Source organism: Hipposideros armiger, unplaced genomic scaffold (genome assembly GCF_001890085.2).
Source record: "Hipposideros armiger isolate ML-2016 unplaced genomic scaffold, ASM189008v1 scaffold_795, whole genome shotgun sequence".
Lineage (NCBI taxonomy): Eukaryota > Metazoa > Chordata > Mammalia > Chiroptera > Hipposideridae > Hipposideros > Hipposideros armiger.
Genome location: NW_017732145.1, coordinates 495,044 through 521,169, shown reverse-complemented (window position 1 = coordinate 521,169; position 26,126 = coordinate 495,044). Strand labels below are relative to the sequence as shown.

General features: G+C 36.6%; 1 protein-coding gene across 3 annotated transcripts in view; it reads right to left on the bottom strand.

Annotated features, from left to right (window-relative positions):
- The window catches only part of LOC109374140 (adhesion G protein-coupled receptor B3), a 409,286-nt gene that overhangs the window by 85,306 nt on the left and 297,854 nt on the right, over window positions 1-26,126 (bottom strand). For all 3 annotated transcript variants that reach the window (XM_019628473.1, XM_019628474.1, XM_019628475.1), the window contains 4 exons: window positions 20,930-21,094; window positions 20,313-20,477; window positions 4,466-4,567; window positions 3,987-4,093 (listed from right to left, as the gene is read on the bottom strand). In XM_019628473.1, the coding sequence (XP_019484018.1) occupies window positions 3,987-4,093; window positions 4,466-4,567; window positions 20,313-20,477; window positions 20,930-21,094 (539 nt within the window). The remainder of the gene's footprint in view (window positions 1-3,986; window positions 4,094-4,465; window positions 4,568-20,312; window positions 20,478-20,929; window positions 21,095-26,126) is intronic.

Sequence of the window (26,126 nt, the reverse complement as noted above, 5' to 3'; positions counted from 1 at the left end):
TGGACCAGAGACAAAGTGGGTTTGTTTGTTTAATTCTAGGAAAAGCTGACCCACTCAGCCATTATATTCATCCATATTCTCCTAACAGCTTTATAAGTAATAAGAGAGAGTATCCTTAATTTGTCTGACTCCTGTGCCTAGTTCTCACAGGTTGTGAAATTATTTCTCCCTTGTTTGGTAAATAATTCAGAAAATATCCCAGAGTATAAAATGAAACATTAACATGTGGAAAACCATGAAATTTCCAATAATTCCACTACATTTAACACTTTATGCCTCTATCCTCAATTTTTATAACTGTGTACATTTATTTGCATCTTGTCTTCTTTATTAACAAAAGTAGGATCAGTGTTTAATTTTGCATCTTATAAAGTTTCCAAACAAACTTTGATTATTAGCTTATTGACATTTTTTTTCCTGCAATTGCCAAATAATTTAATAAAGTAATGTCATCAATCACTTCAGGTTTCTAAATATTTTTGGGCTTGGAAAATTTCACATGAGGGGTAATACTTATTAAAATCATATGGTTTAAACTCATGAACAGTAAGTTTGGTGTATCGCCCTCTCAGAATCCTCCAGCTGATAAGAAAAGTAGCAGAGTCATTCTTCATCCAAGCATCTACAGAATATCTAGTATATGCTTGCCACTGTGTTAGGCACTAGAAAAATTAAAATTAAGAAAATGTGGTTTCTGTCCTCAAAGAATTCAAACTAAATGTCAATACAACAGATTATTTTATATATTAAACTGATTAATGACCCCATTTTGTTTACTTCAATTGGTTTATAATAATGAGAGCTCATAAACATACTCAACTAATGTTTGGTGGTGATAAAATGTCATTGCAAACTTAGTCTATTTAATAGCTGTTTACAAAATATGTATATGAAATATTACAAGCTATGGATGGATGTATGTACATATATTATAATCTATATGTGAAAGAGTTGGAAAACACAGATCTGCCTATTTTAAGTAATTCTCTGTAGTAGGTGACAATTAACATTTAATGAACTTTATAACTTACAGAGGGACGAGAAATGAAATAATCCCCCAAGAGAATTGCACAAATTATGAAATGATGACCTCTACTAGAGTAAAGATGAAGAGTCTTCAAAGTAATTTAAGAATTGGTGGGAGTCAGAACAGTTCTATTAGCACACGCACTATCCAGCTTTGCTACTCAGACAAAGCATGTAAATGACAGGAGGAAGGGCATGTGGGGAAACGGATTTAATTTCCATTTCCAATTGACTTTTTTCAGAGTACACATAATAAGTCGATGTATTAGGTAAGCATTCTTTAAGGCATGAATTGGTCCTATACTTGCCTAACATGAAAGAAGATCATGACCCCTAGGCAAGTGCAAGATGTGTGTATGTATGTATTTATAAGTGTGTCTATGTTTCTGTATGTGTTTATAAATATAATCCATGTATAAAAATACATGTGACATTAATCTTATCCATCCATCCATCCATCCATCCATCCATCCATCCTTGCATCCATCCATCCATTTACCTACATACCCATCCATCCATCTATATCTATCTGTATTTTTCCACATGTGCAATTCAAGTTAATATGTTGAGTTCTAAAATTTTACTCTTATTGAGATCATTTTTTAACTCAATGCATTTTCTGTACACACAGATATGAATACCTCAGAGTTACATAGCTCTTTTACAATTTGCAAACATTTCACATGTAGTATCTCATCTACTTGTCCTCAAAACCTCTAGAGATGCTAAGATAATGGTACTAACTTAATTTTGCAAGTAGCAAGCCATGACTTGAGTAAGATCATATGACATTTCCAAAGGACACACAACCATAAAATCTATGGCAGGTGATTTCAAATCAAAAGTTCAGCAGGTTTCATAGCCACCAGAAAAGAGGTAAGGCTTTGAAAAAATTGTTCCTGGGACAAAACATCCATGCTTTGCCTCATTTAACTGGATTGCTGCCCTGAAGAACTTCAGTTTCTTTCTATGCAAACTAAGGCTACCCACATTGAAGGTTCTTGTGAAGACTGGAGTTAATTCATGGAAGTTCCCAGACAAGGGTCTGATACTTTGTAGAGCTGAATACACTGAGGCTGCTTTCTATTCTACAATACCATACACTTGATTTATGTATGCAGTTCAACAATAGCATACACATGTTGGCTGTCATATTATTGACTGATTTCTAGAGAATTCACAATTCGAGATCACTTCACAGACTGTTTCTATTTCTTTCTATTATAACACGACCTGAACTTAGAGAATGCAAATTAATTTAAATATTACTGTATAAAACACTGACTTAGAAAGTAAAAACTTTATGAAAAAAGTGATATTATTTATTCTTAACAAATTTGTAAGGATTGACTTATGATTTACTTAACCCATGAAATTATTCCCATTCATTACCATGAATAAACAAGAACTGAATATGGATATTATTAAGATTAAATAAACAAAGTCTAATGTCTAATGTTAGAGAAAAATAAAATTCATTAAAAATTCAGAAGAAACTTTTTGGTTGTGCTTAATTATGAATTATACTGTTCAGCGTATTGACATCTATTAATAAAAAAAAACCTTTACATGTCATATTCTTACATTTTATATTATAAAATGAGGCTATATATTTTCTCATTACGTGTGTGTATGCATGCGTGCATCCCTCAGAAAAGTGCCTTTTAAAAAAACCTGACAACCAAATGCTGCTTGATGTGATTATATACAAAATCAGTAATTGAATTGATGATTATTTGGCTACATCCAGTCTTATTTCAATTATTTTAATTCTGACAAAAATAAGGCTCAGTGAAGCTAAATATCATTGGTTACTGACATGCACATAAATATATATGTTAAATGTATGTATTTGTGTGTAGTCATATACTGATGTATATATCCATATTTGTTTTATATATATATAATATACATATATGTATATATGGCAGATATAAGGCTGTTTGTACCCAAATAATCAATTCAATTACTGATTTGGTAATAAACAGAATTTTATTTTCAGATTTTTAAAAATGTGCTTTTTTGTTTTTCTGATAATCAAATATATTTACTTCATTGATAAGGGTTATTATTGTACAAGCTACTTCTCCATTGACAAGCAAGAACATTCTTTAGGTTTCTTTTTAAAGATTTATGTGTATTTGTTAGCAACAGTAAGAAAAAAACAAAAGCACAACAAAACTCTAAGGTTCTTGACTGAACATCATTCTTGCCAATGTTTAATTTTTCAGTTGACTCATGTTCATATTTTTTTCTAAACCCCACATGTTTATTCATATATGGAGTTACTCTTGACTGTCAGGATGAAGTGACAACAGTCTCCAATAATGACAATGACTCTCACTTGTAAAATACCAAGTAAAATTTACCTGTGCTCAAAATATTCATACATCATACTCTCTGAATAATTCAATGATACGTGGGGAAAAAGGGGCTATTTTTGGAACATTTGGACCACATAATCTTGTGTGAGTAATTAATTTTCCCTGGTGCAATGTCGCTGTCATTTTGCTCATGTTTTAATGTCAAAATGAAGTGAGAAATTTGATACCTAAGTGACACAGCTTTATCAATTCCCAACTACTAAATGATAAAGAATTTTTAAAATGTATGGTATTTTGAAATAAGTCTGATACACTATTTAATACAGATTGGTGCCAATCATGATAAACACTTTAACTCTTACAGATAAAACTGAATGACTTTCTGCAGGTCTTTCCCCATGTAGACAAAGAATTCTTTCATTTCAATAGCAGGATCCATAAACACCCAAACCTAGGAACCAAACAGTTTAGCACTGACTTATAAAAATTAGCTTTCTATCACATCCTGTTTTCCTTCAGGCATTTTTTTTTTTTTTTTTTTTACTGATTTGATTGTACAGCAGAAGGTTAAATTCTCACAAAGTGATCATTAGCAAAAATAAACAGAGCAAGTACTAAAGCTGGCTTTGCACCTACTGAATGCTGCAAGTGTCTGTACTCATTTGATATGCATCTTGCAAAGCTCGGCTGTTCCCAGAAGGCCACTCCATGAAGACTGAGAGAGCAGCGTCTGCTAGTGGTGCCTGTGTGTCAGAGAGAACAGAGAAAAGCTTTATAACAGGGATGCTAGAAGGCACCTCATCACTGCGAGGCAGATTAAAACACTGGGTTTGTGCGTTTTCTTGCTTTACAAAAAACATGCATATGAAATTGTTACTTTGATGACTGTTATAACGCATATCCGTCACACTGAGAAACTGTTGCATCAGCGATATTTTCTAGGTCTCCTCATTGGCGCCACTGATGAAGCATTTCACTAAAATTGTCTCATTAATTGCTTATTGGACAGATTTAGTTATGGACATAGGACAAAAAGCATGACTTCATAAGCAAACATAGCATGCTGTTCTTGGATGGGATCCTCTTTTGGGTTTGGGCGGGTCGTCCTACTTTACCTGTGGCATTCAGAGGGCACTGATTGAATGCCAAGTCGCCTGCCGGAGTCCTTTTCCACACCATCGACATCAGATAATCCTCTGGGCATATTTCATAAGGTGCTGCAATTTAAAACAGAGGGACTTGAATGCCAGAAGTGTCTAATTTTTTTTTAAATATCAGCAATAAACAGTCCTCGAATGTAGCTCTAACTGCACAGTTCTTTCACTTTTTTAGAAAGCATATTGTCCCCTGAAATGTTAGAAATGTCTTCATAAACAAAAAATCACCAGGTTTCATTTCATTATCTACAAAATCTTCACAAAAATGTACTTTCTTTTGAAAGTGCTTACTGTATAGGCTGTTTAAAAACTCATTTGGATTTGTCTGTACATTGAAGATTACATTCAAGTATAAAAATAAAAATTAAAAATTTTTCCAATAGTCATAATATTTTGAGATGTTAGACAATAAAATAATTTCGAATAAACTGAAAACCATACTAGAATTAGTAACTGTAAGTATTAAGAGTAAATAAAGAGAAAGGGCAAACATATATAATTTTTTATTTCTTCATACAAGAGCAATGATGTCAGTTATACCATTATACATTACATAAAAATAAACTGATTGAAACTTTGGCCTTATTTTCAAAAGCTCAATTACTGAGGCAAAAAAAGTTAAAGGGAATTTCAAAAATAACAGATGTATGCCAGAAATATTTTAATGGAAAGCCAAAGAATCCATGAAAGAACAAGCTCTGTCTATGTTCTGTTAAACCTGACACCTTTCTCCCAGATGAAAAAAACACATTAGTCTCTTCTCTAGACACACCTACTGTGGAGTTTTTCACACAGCACTGTTGTTTATATTTTCATATGTTTGTTTCACTCCTTGTCTGGGAGCTTATCTGCTCATCTTTGTATCTTGCACCCATTGGTGTGTCTGGCACACAGAAGTTGCTCAAAATTGAGTGAACAAATGAATTAACATGGTTATACAAATATCTTTCATAAATAAATAAGGACCATGCCCTGTTGGCCCTTCAGCCCCGGGCTGTTATGGGGCCAAGAGGACTGAGGTTGGGGAGGCCCCTTCCTGAGACCCAAGAGCTGGATTTGCCACTGAGTCTGGCCTGGGATTAGCAGCGATGAACAGAAGTGGAGTCACCATAAATCAAAAATATAAAATCACAAGATAAAAATAAAACCCATCACACAAAAAAGGTAAACCTTAAGTGAGACTAGAGACAGCCTCTGTACCGGACTCCCTCCTTAAGTATCACAAGAAAGGAAAAGCAGAGAAATAAATTAAGAGGTGCAGCAGCCACCACCAGCGAAGAGCCAGCAACGCCCCACTCCCTCCTTGCCCATGGAGGTTGGCGAGCTGGGAGCCACGTCACCTGTTATGTCTGTCCTTACTCTACAGAGAGGAGATGCTCCCAGCCCTGCTACCCCAACCAGCCTCCAGCCAGGTGGCCCTGGAGGCCCAGGGAAGTGTCTCCTGAGAGGAAGGGGACACTGTCAGGAAGAAAAGAAAAACCCAGGGATGAAACAGTAGTGGGGAAGTCTCCTTATGGAGCTAGGTGATGTCCAGATGAGTACCAATATAGTGGAACAAGTGGGAAAGAGGAACAGTTAGTAAATGTAGCCACAAGAAGAACGTGATTAGTTTGGCTTCTGACTCCACGCACGTACTGGCTGTGTTTCAGTCCAGCTTTGACACCTGGCCTCTACCATCAGTTATGCAGCGGTAACACATACTCCTATGTGTTTCTTGGGTTCAGGTGTCTTTCTGGGCCTTTTGATGGGCATATCCAACTGCTAAGTGGCATTTTTACTGGCTGTTCCAAAGAAATCTCAAAGTCAATCTACATATACTTTAACTCCACCATTTTTCTCGGTAATGCTGCTGTTTCCTCTCCTTCTATTTCCTAACACTGTTAATGATACCTCTGATTTTGTGTCCACAGCTAAAACCATCTGGTTCATCTTCTACTTATACCTCACTTCCTCTTAATTTACTAGGTATCTGCCTCCACTGCTTACACAGGCATTCACCCCGTCTCATTAGAATCAGGGGATCAACCTCACTGCTTCATTCGGAATTCACCTAATATGTGATAGGCTATGTTCTAATGAAAAGCAGCAGTTCCTGAGAGAAGCACTCTCTGCCTCATGGAGCTTTCAGTCAATGGGACATGGCAAAGGTCAAACAATCAAACATACCATTACGTGAGAACAATTATGATAAACACTAAAATCAGGACAGGGGGTTGTTTCAATATAAAAGCTGAAGAACCGAAGGTTTCCTGGAGGAAGTGACCCTTAATTGAGACTGGCTGTGTGAGGTGCATTAGCACTCTAGGTAGAGGGAACAGTGTGTGCAAAGGCCTGAATGCAGAGAAGAGCTTGTGGCACCTAGGCCAGGGGAGCTGGAGGGAAAAGCATAAGGCGGTGTGCGGAGTGATGAGCTGGAGAAACGGAACAAAAATAGCACCCTGAGAATCTCACAGGCAGCCACTGAAGGGTTCAAAAGAGCAATAGCCAAGATTTGATTTTAAATTTTAAGATCAGTTTGCCTTCTGTGGGTGGAAGAGATGAGGAAGCAGCAGATAGGGGAAGCCCACTGAGGCAGCCAATGCTGTGCTTTAGCCCTGAAATGATGGTGGCTTCAGGTAGAATGGTTGGAATAAAGATGGAGAAAAGTGGGTGGACACAGGTAAATTTAGGAGGTAGACTAAGTGAAATGGGGAAGGAACACCAAAGGAGACAAGAATGATGGCTGCTTTCTGAGCTGAAGAACAGGGATAAAGTGATACTATTCTCTTTAATCCATCTTCCTCTTTAATCCAATTTTCATGCAACATCAACAGAGTAAATTCTAAAGTGAAGATTAACCCTATAACTTGCTGTTTAAATCCTTTCCATGGTTCTCTAGTACTGACAGGATAAAGATAAATACGCTTGGTATGATGAAAAAGGCCCTTCTAGCCATCCCTAACCTAACATTCTAATCACGGTTCATATTTCTTCTCTTACGCATCAGCCACAGAGAATTAATTGTCATCTTACAAATATTCCATACCAATTCATGCTTCCCTGACTTTGCAAAAGCTATATCCTCTACTTAAAATAATCTCTCCTCTCCTAATTTTTTTTGGTGGAATTCCTATTTATCTTTAAAATACATCTTAAATGGTATATCCCCTGGAAAGTCTTCTTTGATACCTCAATCCTTGTAGAGGCATGCAAATATTAGAGCTCTTTTCACAATGCATTGAAAATATTTGGTTATGTGTGTGAAACTCCTCAACTCCCAAAATTTGCCCTTTAGGAGACTAATCATGTTTTACTTTATTTCTTTGGAATCTGCTATAATGAACTACCATGGTGACTAGTACCTAATAGGAGTTCAAAACATGTTTTTTAAGTAAATCGCGTTTACTGAGTAAAGAATAGATCAGCACTGTCTAATAGAAACGCTGCTGATGGAAATACTCTGTTTTCACTGTCCAATCTGGTAGCCACTCAACAGACATGGCTATTGAGTACTTGAAATATGGCTAATAAGATTGAGAACTGAATTTTAAATCACATTAAATTTTAATTAACAGAAATTTAAAATTTAAAAGCTACCATGTTGGACAGTGCTGTAAAAGATAATTGTGTTTTCTGTAAAAGTCAACCAAAACTACTATAGAATATGAAAAAAAAGGAAACAGAAAACATGTTAAAACTCACAAAATATATCACGCATAGTTTATTATATAATTACATTCTATATGAAACATAATCTATTCATATTCTATTCATATAAACTAGTCTATTTTAAAAGACATAGCAGTCATTAATCTAATATTACTATTATACTAAATTATTATTTTTGTTTCATCTATACACCCAACTTCTGTTCAATGTCTTCCTCATTAACTCTTCACTTGTACTATTTTCGGTTTTTAATGTTTTCAAGTTCAAATTTTCTTCAGTTCCATTGATGAAACTTGAAATAAATTACATAACATTTGTTGCTGCAGCTTTCAGGTTTTTTTTTTCTGATTCGGTCTTAACATAAGCCAATGACAAAAGCAATTTGCACCCCAGACTTATTTTGCAGCAATGGTTTCAAGTTAAAATTTTCTTCAGTTCCATTGATGAAATTTGAGATAAATTTCATAAAACTTGTTGCTATAGCTTTCAGTTTTTGTTTTGTTTTTGTTTTTGTTTTCTGATTCGGTCTTAATATAAGCCAACGACAAAAGCAATTTGCACCCCAGACTTATTTCGCAGCAATGGTTTCAGAAAGCTTTTCACACCAATTGTTTTTCTGAAAGCACTCCTTTTCTCCGTGCCCCACCCCCTCGGCTCACTGTGTGGTCAGAAAATCTGGTAATTGCGAGCGTGAACCACTAGATGGCACGGTTGGGCCAATAGGGTGAAATGTTTACTAGGCCCGCTGCTGAAATGATAAGGTTCAAAATCTAGGTGGGCAGAAGTAGTAAATTAACTGTGTACTGGGAAATATTGGTCAGCGCTTGATTTTTATTTTTTTAAGGTATACTACTCGGGGCAAAAACAAAACGTTGTCTTCTCATGTAAATACAACGTTTAGTGATTAAACTCACCTCAGTTTCAAGGCCCTTCAACCCGGGCCCTTACCTAAACTCCCACCATCTCCACTCTCACTGCCCCCTGGTACTTCTCCAGTACTCCAGGTAGGCTCCAATCTCGGAGCGTTAGCACTTCCCCTTCCTGTCGAGGATCTCTCTCCCTCCCCTCCCCACGTCTGCACGGCTCATTTCTTCCCTGCCTTCAATTTCATTCCAATTTCACCTTCTCGGGAATTTCCTGACTCCCGCTCAAACACTCCCACACCTTCCTCCATTTTATTGTTCTCCAAAACACTGTTGTCACCTTATAACGTCTACATATTTTTCTAGCTGATTTATTATTTTTTTGCCTCCTCCTGCTAGAATGTGAGCACCATGAAGACAGTGATTTTTCTGTTTTGTTTCAATCCTAGAGCACATAGCACTTACAAGTCTAGCATTTATAATAGGTGTGTACCTATACACACACGTACTTTTCACCGAAAATTACCACATACATTCAAAAGATCTATTTTTCCATTACCCTAGTACTTAAGATGACAGAATGAGCATGATTCAGTTAAGTACTGAGGACTGTGTGTGTGTGTGTGTGTGTGTGTGTGTGTGTGTGGTGTGAAAAAGGCTGTGGGTATGTGGTAATGTTCACCTAGGAGCGGTAAGAGACAGAAGTTAGCAACTACAGTTTTCCTGGAAGTTCATTGAACTAGGTCTCCAGGGGACCAGGTATTGACAAAAGTTGATCTTGAGGGGCTATGTTTGACTTGGTAAGAGTCCATGGAACCCTGTTCAGAATTCCCCAGGTGAGCTGCATACAACCTAGCTGGTGAAGGAGGAAGCTGGTTAAATACTTTTCTTTTTTCCAACCATAGCACTCTATGTAGTTCATGGAACTTGCAGAACCCACAAAACCAATAGTAGTTCTTTTTCCAACCACTCAGGTATTAATTCCCATTTACATAGGGACAGTCAGTATTATCTACCTCAACCAAACCTTCTCTCCCCCCACCAAAAAAAAAAAAATTACAGTAATTTTTTAAACCTAGAGAGATCAACAAACTTGGTTTCTTTACTGTGAGTTCATGAAACCTTGGGTTCATTGTGGCTCTTACAGACAGAAATGCAGTACACAAAAGATAAGAAAGATGACAGAGAATCATAGATTCAAAATTGCAAACTGGTCCAGGACTTTCAGCTTTTTACTAGTAAAGTCAAATCCCACAGCTGCTTTAAATATTTAATCACAGGTGAACTGGCATACTTTGAAGACTATATCTTTAAAACAATTAGTTCATAAAATAGGTCTATTTATGCTCATACCCGAAGCAAAACAGCCTACATATTAAATTTATTTTCTTCCATCTTGTTCCCCATGAGTGGGAAATGTTCTAGCTCTCCTCAGTGCCAATCACAGAATTCATTCATTCTACAAATATTGACTGAGCTCCCATAATGTCCCAGTCATGCTAAGTATTGCACATAAAAGGAATGAACAAGAATAGTCAGCGTCTCTACACTCCCAAGATGGTGAAGGAGAGAATAAGTGGAGAAATTATAACACAATAGGATGCCCACTATGATCTGAGCCATCCTGACAGCTTTTGGAATACTTTAGAGGGGGATGGGGCATGTCAGTGGATGACCTCCAGAAGAGATGTCCAACTTGGGTGTAAAGGATAAGCAGGAGTTAGCCAATGAGGAAGGGAAGAGTGTGCCTTGGGAAATGCATAAGGCAAGATCCAGTGGGCAAGGAGAACCTGGGGCATCCAAGGAATTTGAAACACTTCAGAATTGTTGGAGTATAGAGTTGGTGATGAATAGAGGTGGGGAATTGCAGGAGGGAGACGACTCATAAGTGATGAGGTCAACTAGGAGTTTGAACTTAAGGGCGAGGGAAATTCCTTATAATGTTTTGAATGCTGTAACTGCAGTTTGGAGAACGGGTTGAAGGAAAGTGAGAGTGAAAGCAGGGCGGCCTGTGACAATCTGAACGATACAACTGGGGAAAAGGCGTGGAATCACAGGAAGCAGGAATGTGAAGTGAAGTGTGTGGATTCAAAATCTATTTAGCAGTTGGAATGGGCTCAGCTCCATGGCTGGATGTAGGAGGTGAGGAAGAGAAAGCAATAAAAGATGAAACTCAGGTTCCCAGGAAGAATGTCTGGTGTGCTATACCCTGAGCTACAGCACATACGGGAGTATGGCTTGGGAAAGAAGATGCTGAACATAGTTGAGTTTGTGATATTTGAGCCCGTCTCGGTATTATAAAAAGCCGGTTGGAATATGGAACTAAATAAAGCTCAGGACAGAAACATAAGCTAGAGATAGAGATATGTGTTATTATGGGTTTTTTTTTATTCTGTTTAATACTACCTATGTGTATTTTGTAAATTAGAAAACATACAATTTGCTCAGGCCACTCTCTATGCTCAAAATAAAAACACATTTTTGTGCAGCGGTATGAGGAACTCTTGCTTTTTATGCCTTCAGAACATGGAATAGCAACTCCGTTCATTAGCTGCAATATCCCACTGTTTGGTATCACTGGAGAAACAATATAAAAAACCATTTGTAAGATGCACTATACATGAAGTCACAAGTATGTAGTTAGCATGCTCCCTTAAAAAAAGGTAGCAATTACCTAGTGATTAGCTTTTAATCTGTCTATTCAAACTGATTTCGTCTCTTAAAAATAGCAAAAATTATACAGGGCTTAAATCAATTTGATGTGGAAAATTGGTTTTCACCCCTTATCGTAGAATTTCGGCATTAAAGAGAAAATGTTTCTAAACTGTACAACAAGCATGGAGGGGAAAAAATGCACTCCACATGACCCTGCACTTTAAACTTCACTTGCTGGCCATTTATTTCTTCTTCTGTTTCAGAAATTCTCTGGGCTGGGGGATGCAGAGGTAAATGAGATAGAGCCAGTCTCTGTGCTCACCCAGGTTACAGCTCTAGTTTCAGTGAAGGAACCTACTCATGTGACGAATCTGTGATGCTGCAAAGGTTTGAGGGAAGAAAAGAAGGGCGTTTATCAAGTGTTTCATAACAGCATCCCTCACACAGAAAGTACTTTTTAGCAGTCTCAAGTTGAGAGAACATGCAATTATAACAGCAATGTTTATGTATCACTATGACTATGGTGCTCTTCTAAGTGCATTACGTATTTTAATTCAACTGATTCTCATAATAACCTCATGCAGCAGGTGCAATTATTACACAGGAGGAAACCAAGACACAAAGCAATCCCTCAGCGAGGAGGATGTGGAGCTATGTCAATCAAATAGCGTTCTCGGTCCAGCCACATAGAACGTTACACTGTCTCTAAGCATTTGCTGTATGGTAAACAAGGTATTCATATATTTTGCAAAAATTGGTTTCTAAGTCTGGAGGTCAGCAAACCACAAACTTTAAATTCATTAGCAAACAATGTGCATTGCAGGTTGCCTATCAGAGCTCAGAGTGGTTGATCTCGACAGTGTTTTATATGTACACACCCTCTCCAAGTTGTGAATTATTTTTAAAATTCTACATTTCAACTTAGCATACTAGGTCACTCTAGTTCCAACCTGGTAGTAAAGTTAATAGTTTTAGGTTGGGGTACACCTTAAACTTTTGCTGGAGAATTGTGTTCACTTGCCTTTTTATAGTATCTTAGGAACTGGTGAGGATAAGAGTGCTTCATAGCCCTCTCCAGGTCATGACACGTGCAGAAAATGATAGCATTTGGAAGCACTAGAGTGATGGGTAAGGCTACTCCAGTCTGGAGGCCACTGGATTCCTGTCCTGATAGCGACCCTGAGAACTTGGAAATCTCTGTTTGGGCACACCTGGGATGAACACTAGCATGACAGGTGGCTACAAGGCTGCTTTGAGGAGCTCTGGCCTAAAAGACTGAACTGGGCTGAGATTTGGGGAAATTGAGGAACCTGCTATAGAAACTTACATATTGTTCTTACTCCCAACATCTCAATTATTTATTTCTAAAAAAGGAAGGATCATGCCACAAATTCTAACTACAAAATAAAAATAGTATGCCCATTCAAATTATAATGAAGTAAACTAACATCATTTTGAAAGAGTAAAATGTAAGGTATTATTATCATAGTCATTTCTGAAACTTTTAACCAGAATGCTTTTATACAAATGGTTTCATTAGTCCAGTTACAGCATTTAGGATACAGAATAAAAACACTCAAAAGAGCAAGCATCTAAAGATGTACTACATTTAACTAGGTTTAAAGCAGGGTAGGGGATTTGGGAAGAAAATGGATAACTCATTTGCAATGAAATGGAATTCTAGCTAAGAGCTATGACTATAGATATATAGATATATGCATATATAGATATAGATATACAATATATAATAAGGGAAGCAAAAAGCAAGTTTATAGGGTTTTAAAAAAAATAAAGACCACTCATGTGACCATGGGAGAAAGAAGAATGATTAAGGGCGGAAAGAGCTTCTAACAGATTGGGCTCCCAAGATGCTCCCATTTCAGCAGGTGAAGATGGAGGAGGCAGAGACACTATAGGATTCCAGGTGAATAACAGTGTAAGGAGAAAGCTACTGAACTGACCAATAGGGATACCAGAATCCCAGGGATCCCATTATGCACGAAATGGGGCAATTCATGAGAAGCTATGGATGTTTCTTTGAGCAAGTGAGCCACATGACTAAGGCCCATGAATAGGGGAGAATAATCAGATAAACCTGTGTGTAAGAGATTAGAAAAGGTGGTTGTTGCAATGATATGGGTCATGGACAAAGAGGACAGCACTGCCATTTAATGATGCTAATTTGTTATAGTATTTTATCATTTCACGTAACAACCCCCTGAGGCACCTATTATTATCCCCATTTTATAGATGAGGACACTGAGGCCCAAAGCCATCCTTTCTTTGACTCCTTATTCCAGTCTCTTGGTGCTGCATGGCTTCTTCCTCACTAGTAGGTGGTGGCCAGGGGAAGAGAAAGCAGGGTCACTGAGGAAAGACTTGATGGAAGGAGAATCCATCACCAGCAAAGGGATTGGTAGGAATGAGGTATTACTTCAGATGACAGGAAGGATTGGTGGTTAGAGAGAAAAAATCTCCTGGTGATACAGTGTCTGATTTGATACCCCACTTGAAAAGGTCTATCAAACATTTGTGAGAGATTAGGCATAAAGATGCAGATTTGTGGGTGCTTCTCACACAGGTGATAGTCAAAGAGATAGATATAACACAACAACCAAAGGGCAGGATCTTAGGGTCGTTCTCCTGTCACAATACACATGGAGAGGGAAATAAGTGAGGAAGAGAAATGTCAAGGACTAATATTCAGGTTTACTGTATTGGTAAACATCGAACCCAAAAAGGAGTTGTACGTATTGCATTAATTTTAATGGTATTAATTTGAAAATATTTAGGGGTTTCTAAAATATGTTTATTTTTACTATAAAAACAATGTGTGATGAAAGGAAAAAATAAAACGTAAAAAGCGCTGCTTACATTTTCTATTTCAATTTGAGAATGTTCAGCATGTTGTCAAATATTTCTAAATTGGACAAGGTAGGGTGATAAAGGATGACAACAAATTGCTTTTTAAGTTTCTGCTGTGGCAGAAGCTGTGAGAGTTTGTTCAAAGTCTCATCTGATGAGCAATCTGATGAGACATATTTTGCTAATAATTATCTCCATAGCAACAGGTTTGAATAACACACAGATAGCGCTATCTGGTATGCACGTCCATTATTTTAGACCCCAGTGGTTCTTCCTTAATTCTGCCTATGAAATTTAGCTGATTTGTTGTAGAACTGTAGATTAAAGTAGGTAATAAAGCCCACACTTAACTGGAGGATGAGATGCTTTCTTAGATATTAAGCAACAGGTGATCTCTCTCACCTATGGGGTGCCTTAAAGTTCCAATTTATTTCCCTGCTGTATAGAATGTATCTGAGGTGACTTGGCAAGAACCAATGGAACATTTAAGATGAAAAAAGTCAATGCCTAGTGCCACCTGCTGTCACCTCTGAAATCAGCGGTTGGTTTTAGGTGAACAACTGGGGTCTACACTTGGGTGTGACATTATTTGCTCTGTCCAAAAAAATTCAGTGAAAACACTTGCCTAAACCTTTGAAACTGAACAATAAGATAATTCCTAATAGGGTGTACACATAATATCTGGTAGCAGAAAGTAACAGAAATCCTAATGGATTAGGACCTTTTAATAAATACAATTAGTGATAACCTTGTGGTTTGGAATGATAAAAAAAAATAAAGCAGGTGCCAACTTGTATATGGATATCTTGTTATAGAGGAGTATGCTCTTTTTTCTCTGTTAAAAAGAAATTTACCCTCACGTATTTGGTTTTCTAATAATGATTGTTTAGTCTTAAAATGCAGTAGTCAATACAATTTAGAAGTCTGACGTATTAAATCATTATAATTGTCTCTAATAAAGATAAAATGTTGTATTAATAGTGATTAATTCACCACTTCTCCAACTAGGAACTGAGGAGAAAATAAGTTCATGTGAGCTAAGACACCTTCCTCCCTGCCCCCTCTCCCCACATATTATACATGCATGTGTGCACATAATAGCTAATAGCCTCGGAGGAAACTAGGCAGTGAGAATGTGTTCCTGCTTAGCAAGAGAGTAGCTTGGGACGGCAGGGTTACAGAAGACGTGTCCCAACATGCACGGCTTTATATCAGACATGTTCAAATGATACCCAAGGTGTTTCTCCTGCACTCCACGGAAGATGAACAAGGGGCATTGAAGAACTGAGAGTTGGATAAGGACCAACCCATCTTTTTGTGTCCACAAAAACTAGTTAATAGCCCTATTTTTCTTTAAGTGATTACTGTCAAGAGATCTTATTTTGGTTGAAACATGAGTTGGCCAGGGAGACTTGAAATGGATTGTCTGTATTTTCATTATTAACTGATTCCAGAAAAAAAATCTCTCATTATTCATGAAGGAGTATGAATAAAATAGAATTTGCAGCCTTGTTCAGGATATAGCTCAACTTTCACCAATGGAGCTGAGGCTGAGGAGTGTTTTCCACTTCTTTGTGAGTTTTATCACCTCATGTATATTTATAGGAGTCCCTCCTTATCTATGGGGGATAAGTTCCAAGACCTCCAACGTATGCCTGAAACCTCAGATAGTAGTACTAAACCTCACATTTACTATGTTTTTTCCTATACATCCATACCTATGATAAAATTTAATTTAAAAATTAGGTACAGTAATAAGAGATTAGCAGTAATAACTAATCATAAAATATAACAATGATAACAATATACTGTAATAAAAAGTATGTGAATGTGGCAATATTAAGTAAAATAAGAGTTACTTGAACACAAGAACTACAACATTTTTGACAGTCGATCTGATAACCCAGGGGGCTACCATGTGATTGACAGGTAGGTAGCAACAGATATGTATAGAGTGGACACATTGGACAAAGGGATGACTCACATCCTGGGCAGGATCGAACTGGATGGCGTGAGATTTCATCACGCTACTCAGAGGGCATGCGATTTAAAACTTATACATTGTGTGTTTCTGGAATTTTCCATTTAATATTTTCAGACCACAGTTGACCATGGGTAACTGAAACCATGGAAAGTAAAATCACAAATAAGGAGGAACTACTCTATTTAGTTATTTTTATTGTCAACCAGTGTCAACCCAATCGGTACTCTGCAGCAGTAGCAGCAGCATCTGGGAGCTTGTTAGAAATGCAAATTTGCAGGCCCCTGCTAGACCTACTGAATCAGAATCTCTGGGGATTTGGCTCAGGAATCTGTTTTTTTGTTTGTTTGTTTTTTTATAAGCTCTCTGGGTGACTTTTATGTACACTAAATTGTACAAATCTGGTCAATGAGGGGAGGCACTCAAAGAAGATAGGAGCACAAAGTAAGCAAGTTTTGTGATTCTTTCTTCCTACAAAAGATAAATTAAAAGAAAATTACTCAGAAACCAAATGAAAGTTTCTCTTGGTCTCCAGAGAATATGTGATCCTTTTGGAGAGCAATGTTACAGAGATAAGGAACAATCACTCCCAGAATGCCCTTTTTCCTAAGAGGGGAGGAGGCTTATATTCACCAAATTACAGGGCACCAAATTCTAATACAAATGCATTGCAATGTTCAAGAAAAGCTTAGGATTATAAACGTTACTGCTAATCTCTTTGGTACGAATATTTAGAGTTCAGCACCATGATAACTGCTACATCACTGGTCTAAATTGCTGTTGCAGTGTATATTTATTACATAAGTGTATATTTATAACATAGGTATCTCTTTCATAAGTTTTCCTCAACACATTCAATCTGCAGGCTTCACTCGCCATTCGCAAAAAAAGCAATTATGCCTTCAAGAAGGGCATTTTATGTATAATTTAACTTTAACATCTGCCTGTTAATGGTAGGTTCCAATTTAGCAGATAATGACTAAACAGTAACGGATCTTAGAATTGGAGCTATAGGAATAGCAAGCTCCTCCCCTGAGAACAGAGCAAGGAGGTTCCCAGGAAGCCCGAATGTTATCAAAGGCCAATCCACCAGTCACATCTGCTTTCTGAATGATATTTTCCAGGGAAAATATTGGAAAACAAACAGACAAACAAAAGACAAAAAAATAGTATGTTTTCACATTGTAGCAATGTAACAAAATCAGAGGACCTATTACCTTTCTACTATTTTAACCCTCAACGCCTGGGTGTGTACAATGAGATTGGGTTAAGTGAAATCATTATTTGGTGAGTTTGACTAATTTAAAAATTGGGCAACTTAATCATTTCCCCTGTAGTTACTCTGTTCCTCAACTAGCAGTATTTATAAAATAATAATATAATATTTTCCTCCCTCTAATTCTCTTTTTTTATGAAGACAAGAGCAATATCTATTTTTGGTCAGTGATGCTGTTTTTAATACTTTAACTATTTACCAGTAAAGGAATGTCCTAATCTTGACGGGAAAATATTTTTTATTTTCCATTTTTAGTAGACACCTTAACAGCTTTTGATTCAATCTACATGATTAATCATTATTTTCATCAATTATCCAGACAAAAACCTGAGTATACTATATTTCTCCTTCCTGACAACACAGGGTCTCTTAGCAAACTTGATGAATTTGTTTTGTATCCAAATTAAGTGAAGCCTAAAAATAAATATTTCGTTACAGCAACCTAAAGGAAAATTAAGAATGAACAATAGTACTAACAAATAATACTAAAGAAAAAACCATATTGTTTAAAAGGAACATTTGTTGAGGCTTTGTCATGGACAAAAGGCTTAGTACCTTTTAAGATAATTTGGAAGTTTTTTCAGTTTATATTGTCAATGTGTAAATTTGGAGCCATTATACTGCTCCATATATAATATGATTTTGTATCATATTATTGAAATGAGTAAAATGAAAAAAAATATGATTAATACTAAAAATCAATATAATATAATAATATAGTTTTTACCGTTGTGTATGATAATTTTTCAAACTGATTTAAATCATGAAAGCCAGCAAACAAACTTAGCAAATAAGGTATATCTTTTTTGTAAATAAATATGTAAAATGTTTTCCAAACAGCAGGTGGCAATCTTTGTAAATTTGATTGCAGCAGCACCATCTTATCTCTATATATGCTGATGAAAGATAATTTTAAAAGCCCAGTTAAGAACCCTGGCATGCTCAGACTAGTTTAGATACCTTCAAATATTAAATGGGTCTTATTTAATCATGCTCACTATTCTAATGACATTTTTTCCTGAGCAAAAATAAATGTTTTTGTTTAATGCTTCTTAATTCTTATGCAGCACAGGAGGAATTTCATAATGCTGATCAGCATAGGTATCCTTCTCAACAAAACCCTGCATGCTGGTTACTTATCATCCTGAATTCACATGGCCTTAAGAATTGACAAAACTAATTTTAGGTTTTTCATAAGCTCTACAAAAATCTACTGACATATTGATATGCTAAGAGGCCACTTTCTGTTGGTATTAGAGTTGAACTATGGGAAGTCATTAAAATTCTAAGTATGGAGAAATATAAAGTTTTGAACCCTAGATATCTCTTAAAATTCTTGGTATTTTTTTTTCTAAATTGAAGTAGTTATATTAGACAGAGATAGAAATGAATAGCTTTCTGAACTCAAATAGGAACCTCAAACAGTTATTCTATAGTCAACATACTCATCACTAGGAAGGAACAAGAGAGCCAGCAGGATCAGCTAGCTTGCTCACAGAAAGTTACTAGCAGCAACATGACTCTAACTAGATCTTCAAATTCTCTAAGTCCAGCACTTTCCTTCATACCCAACTGTGAAACTTTAAAATTCTGTCAAATCAACTTTTCTAGCATGTTCATAACAATTTTGCCTATGCTATCACTCTAAAATCCTAATTTTCACTTATTTATTAAGTCCTCAGTATGTCAATAATGTTTTGTGAGACGTACACACAATTAGGAAGGGGTCTGTGTTCTAAATAATCTTTTAAAATACATGATCTATAATCTGGGCAATTTCTGACCTATCTTTTTTTTTTTTCTATGCTTAACTTTTTTTTTTTTCAGTTGTAGTTATTTTTAATGTTGAAGTTGAATTCACATTTTTCAGGCTTATGCTTAACTTTTTAATGTAGCAATACTTCCATTCTTTCACCACTAATTAAGACCTTATGGTTTCTTTTTAAAATGTGTTCCTCATAGGAATTCACTTTTACAGCAGAAAATGGGGCAAGGGCAAGTAAATGGGGATGTCCAAGGTTATACATCAAGACAGATTAACAGCAGAATTTACAAGTGTCTGAATTTCAACATCATCTCTTTATTTTATCACTTAGCTATCTAACACTTATGTGTTTATACTTCTACTATAAATAATCTAAGACAACTTGTTTTGTGTTTTCAGTAAACAAATATTTCATGAAAATAGTGAAAAAAATAATACCTCAAGCTAATTTAAATCATATTGAGCTATGTTATTGTTCAATATGGCTACCTTTGTATTATCACATTTTCAATGTTATTTTGCAGCAAATAATTTAAAAATCTATAGAAGAAATAGCCTAAGACACATAGACAGAGGAAACTCCATACATTATGGAAACAAGGAAATTGCCACGTATGATTAGCAATCCTTCAATTGAGGAAGTACTACCCTTAATCAATGGCAATATTTTAAATTCTGCGTGTTTTGTTTGTTTGTTTTTTTGTTTTAGGTAACAAAATGTTTTCATTGGGATAACCTCAGGTTATTCTCACCAGGACATCGCTGCTCACTGCATCTTCTCACTTCTTCGCCTGTTCCCTCACATTGCTGCCCTGTTATCGCTGCACCCTGACAGGTCCTCATTCGCCTTTCCCAGCCGCCATCACAGGACTTGGAACATCCACTCCAATGACCCCACTGATTCCACTGACCATTGGCTGAAAGAAATGTGCCCTGGTCAATGGCAGTAGTCTACTACACACTGCTTTAGTAATTTTAAATCTAAGGACCATTACTGACTGCGCAATTTTCATTCATCTACCACCATGAATAAACTCTATTCAAATATTTAACTTGCTGGTCAAATAAAGAGCACTGTGATGAACAGAAGTTTATATAAGTTTGGCAGAATCTTCAACTGGACATCGAACCTTACTTGTCAAAATTACAAATTCAGTGCTAAACTTCATCAATTTAATTGCTATTTAATCTAAGGATCTTCTGAATTTTGCTTGTTTGTTAATGCAACACAGAGTAAGATGAGCTCTGATACAACTAGCTTCATTTACTATAAATACATAATCATTCAATTGTACCATGACTGTTTGGCATGGTTCTGTCACATTTTTTAGGTGGCAGGCATCCCTTAAATGCAGTAATCAGGTCTTACCTGTACACTCAGGATTATAGCACTCTCTGCTTTCTGCCCATGGGCCCCTGCATTCAGAACCCCCATGAGCGGCTGCAGTGCACTGCCGGCTTCTCTGCTGGGTCCCATTCGAGCATGTCACTGAGCACTGGCTCCATGAACTCCACTCCTGCCACTGTCCATCAACTGCCAAAGCACAAAGAAAGACTGTGTAAGGAGACCTTCCAGTAGAGAAGGCTGTACAGAAAGTACAAGGTAAAACAAACTTTGAAGATGAATCCCAACCAAGGACTCTAAAGGAATACAGTGGAAGGTCACATTGGCATTAGATTTTATTCCTATCCTTCAAGCTAGTATTACCTTATTTTCTTGCTTCTGTTTCCTTATATGTATCCAGTAGTTCTTTTGATTCATTTATTTCTTCAAAAATATCTATTGGTCACTCAAAAATGCAAGACGTTGATGGGTACAGGCTACAGTGAGCAGAATAAATACTGACCAATAACCCATAGAGCTCATATTTTAGAAAGAAGTCCCTAGAATAACTTAGACAATCTGTTACATGCTAAATAAATTAATTATGTAGCAATGCTGTGAAGGATAATTTCAAGACACTGGGAGACAAGAGTTTGGGGTGTCTAGGGAATCTTCTTTGACAAAGTGAGGTTTCAGGCAAGCCTTGAAGGATAATGAGGAAACACCTAGGGTAAGGGGATATTCCATGAAGACATACACAGGTCCTTGGCCGAAGAAACGTGGGCACTTCCTGGGTCTGAATGAAGGCCTTTGTGAATGGAATAAAGAAAGCCAGGTGAAGAGATCCACCAGGGGAGGTCTGTGAAAAAAGGAGATGTCAGCCTTTGCAGGCTTTTTGTCAACTGTGTTAAGGATTTGGACCATTATTCTCAGATCAATAAGAAGCCAGTGAAGGATTTAAATAGGATTGTATGATCAGATCTAGTACAGGGTGGTGACAGGATTATAGGACAGGGTAGGGGTTATGTGAGCCAGGCTGGTGAGCAGCGCTGATGGAGTGTCCTGGAAAGATTAGAGCACTACTTGGGGGAAGCTTGATGACTTCCATGTGTCTGGTGACTAAAATTTAACAGACTGTTGAACTTGCCTTTGAGAGATTCAAATTGAGATTCATTTATTCATCCATTCCAATGATTTTTTGAGAGTCTGTTAGTTATCAGACACTGTGATAGGTATTATGAGAGATAGAGAAATAAAAGAATATGAATCACAACCTAAAAAATCCTATAATTTAGTAGAAGAATTACGTTATCCACACAAGTAAGTAAATAAAAAGTTAAAAGCAATACTATCTTAACATGGCACATGAAGGCTTTCATAGAACAGAGCACATCTATTTGGGGGTAATTATGTTAGACTAGTATGGTGAGATTTGGATCATTTAGAAAAGGGAGACAATATTCACAAAGGCATAATCCCAGAGTTATAACACAAAGGTATAATCGCAAAATACAAGTGAGCAAAGAAATCGGGAAAAACTATTTACCTAATTTAGAATGCATTAGCTAGCACATAAGTGTTATAAATGTACTGTAAATGACTGTATTTTTTCCAATATGTTTCCTTGGTTCTTAGTCAATTTCCTTACAGTGAAAGAGAATTCACCACAAATCCAAAGTTCCAACATATGCTAATGTTGCTGTGAAAACCCACCCAAACCAATGAGAAAGCCTGGAAGATTATGAGTAAGTGCTTTCAAGCTCATTTCAGAACCTGCAGGTAGCCATTAAAAGAAGGTTGTTTAATAGGGATCTAGCTGTACTTTATAAACCCTTCATGATATTAAAAGTCACAAAATGCCAATTTAATCACCTCATTCATAAAATTTTATCATTTCACTTTATTGAAAGTACCTGATACAATCTTATTGGCTATGTAGTCCATTGGCCAGAGAAAAAAGAAAAGTCTAGTGAATCAATAGGAGTTTATAAATTATCCATTTCCTCTCTATTTTGCCTTTAAAGATGAGTCCATTTTTCATTTAAGAATCTTGCTTCTCAAAGATAACACTATTGAGCTTGCATTATGAACCATCACTGTCCTAAGTGTTCTAAGAAGGCTTTATAAAAATAAGATTCATGCCTGCACCTTGCCATCTATTTGGCAAAAGAATGTACGGGTATTCGAATTGTTGAGACCATGCTGAAAGCAACACATAAACAAAAATGAATTAGGTGATGCCAACATAATTCAGTGCTGAATGATTAGAATAAAGGAATATGTAATATCTTAAGAATTCTGGTTTTAGGTAAGTTTTCAGGATTTTTTTTTTAAAGAACGGTAATAATTTCTCCCTGGCAAAGAAAAGAGGATGGGTCATTCAAGCTGAGGAAATGTGGTGTCAGGGATGAGCAAGGGAAATGTGGAAATCAGAGAGAATGTGATTTGGCAAGGGGTTGTATTATTGATGGATGGGGAATGAGAAAAGACCTTGGTGAAAAGAGATTAGGAAGAATAGGAATATCTATGAAGTATTTTGCTCATCAGACTTTTTCCTGTAAAAAGGCTTTGCATCACCATCAGTAAAAAACAAAAATTAATTTTAAATTCATACATTTGTAATATTAGTTGTTCAGTCCTTTCAGCCAATGTACACATTTTACGTTTCAGCTAAAGTTCAAGAATGATTTAATATAAGACACTTGAGGGACTTTTTGAGGTTCAACATCAAACATAAAAAAAAACAAGTTTTAGATAGGAACAGTTTTGTTTATCAAGGCAGGCAGTTACAGTAAAGAAATAATGAAATTAAAGGTATATCAAGTAGATATTTTTGACGTTTTATTTTACAATGAGAACTAAAGTTCCTTTTATTGAACATTAACTGAACCATTATGAAATAACTGACTTGACAAAGTAACTAATTGGATATTAAAAAAAAAGGAAACCCCAATATTCCTTTATCTTGTTAAGTGGAATTACTAGGAAAACGGAAAACTGAGAAATTAGAAAGAGAGGGGGATACGTGAATTTAACTTAAAGGATTAGACAAAAGATATTATATACAAACATGAAAGAATTTATTTCAGAACCAAATGTGGGACATTGTTTTATTTCACTGTTTATTTGTTTGTTTGTTTTATTTCAGGGTTTGTTTGTTTGTTTTTCCAGTTTGGTACCCTAGAATTAAAAAAAGAATCATGAATTGTGTTCTTTTTAGGGACATCAGCCCCAAGCCCTTTCAGGAAATGGTAATGCCATTTTACTGAATAGAGGACTGGGGGCTTTTGAGAGGCGGACATTCAGAGTTCCGTTTTGGACATTTAAGCCTTTCCAAGTAGAATATGTGCATTACATTTCAGAGATGGATGTTGAGATATTTTAAAATAAAAACCATTTATCATATGATCTATCTAATATTTCTTTTTCATAACCACTCACTAGGTACTACGGGAAGTGAAGGAACTGCTTTTTTCTTTTTATCTGATGCTTAACTGGGAATCCAAAGTGGTAAGAGGCTGCTCTCCTTCAGCCCTGAATTCTGTTTGCTTTTCACCTCTCTGAGTATCCAGGCAATAGAGAGGATCAATGCCTTTCTCCACCCCACCTGCCCTGTGTACAGGTGACTTCTGACATTTGTCAGAGATACCACCAGTGTCACCGCAAACCCATAAACTTGAAAATACCTCAAAGCTTTCTTTCTAAAACTGCGTGCCTACTGAAAGCTGATTAACATCTTTTCGTTCTGTTAGAAAAGTGTTCCCTGATAATTTGGGGAAATGGAAACACCCTGAAACTCCTCTTGGAGCCTCATAACGCACTCCCAAGTAAACGTTTACAGAGAATCTATGCTGTGGCTGGCACTGTTCTACCAGACTCTAGGAAAACGGCGGGAAAGACTGACCAAGGTCTGCTCTCTTGGGACGTGCAGTCTGAGGAGCTGTGAGGGAGACAGATCACAGACAAATAAACAGGTGAATAAACAAGAGAGCTTCGGCTAGACGTGTCATGAGGACAATGTGATAAAAGAAGGCAATGTGGTGCGGAACGCTCAGCCATACTTCTTGGAAAAGGCCAGAAATGAGCTGCGTCCTGCGTCACTACAAGGAGCCAGAAATGTTAAGATCTGTGGGAAGCCCTCCCCAAGTGCAAAGCCTTGAGGTCAAGAAAGCTTTTCCTACTCAAGAACAGGGAAAAGGCTTGTGGGAGTCATGAAAAGGGGGGAGGTGGCAGCAGATGGGCTCAGATGGTGTTCAGAAGCTAGATCCTGTAGGGCTCTGTAGGTGGTGTGACCAAGTAAGATGGGGAGCTATGAGAGGACTTTGGAGTCGAGAAGTGATGTGACCTGATTTCACATTTGAACACTTACTTTTGCAGTTGTGTGCTAAATAGATTGTACAAGGGAAGGATGGGTCCTGGGAGATGTGAGGGGACTCTGCTATAACCCAGACAGAGGTGACAGTCACTTAGATTATGGTGGCATCAGTAGAGACAGAAAAAAGGGAGTAAGTTTGTGATATGTTCTGGATGTAGAGATGATTGGTTCGTGGGTATGGAAAAATAGAGAATCAAGGCTGGCTTTTAGGTTTGGCTTACTGAAACAGATAATTGGTGGAATCTTTTTATTAAACTGAGTTAGACTAGCATTCAAACAGGTCAGGGGGTAGATAGCCCTGACATTAAATGTCCATTTGTAACATGTTGAATTTGTAAAGCCATTATAGACATAATCATGTCCTGCGTTACATAAACTTTTAAAAATGTGCCTCCCAAATGTTTTAGAAATGTAATCATTCCTCCCTTATTTTTCTTTTTATCCTTTCATGGAACACTATTTGGTAAACATTGAGTACATAATTTCTTCTATAATATGCAGCCAGGTTAAGAATGAACACTTTCTTAGGCTTTTTTAATTTCTCTTCATTTTCATCACAAGCACTTGCAGTTGGATATTTTTAGTCTTATTTTTTTCAATTTAAAAGCTCAAAATGCTTAATACTTTATTAACTGTCCCACAAACTTGACAAAGAATAGAGAATTATAAGGCTGTATTTTGAAGCTGGGACAGTGCTGAGAGATCAGCCTGTCTTAACATCATATAATATGCTTCCCTATGCAATAATATCATACTGGGGACAGTTAAAGTTGTGCTTCAGCAATGTGACACATTACCAGATTTTCTGGACCCAGAAGAATTAAAATAGCAAAGGCTAAATTGCTAGATTCTTGGGGTTTACTTTGT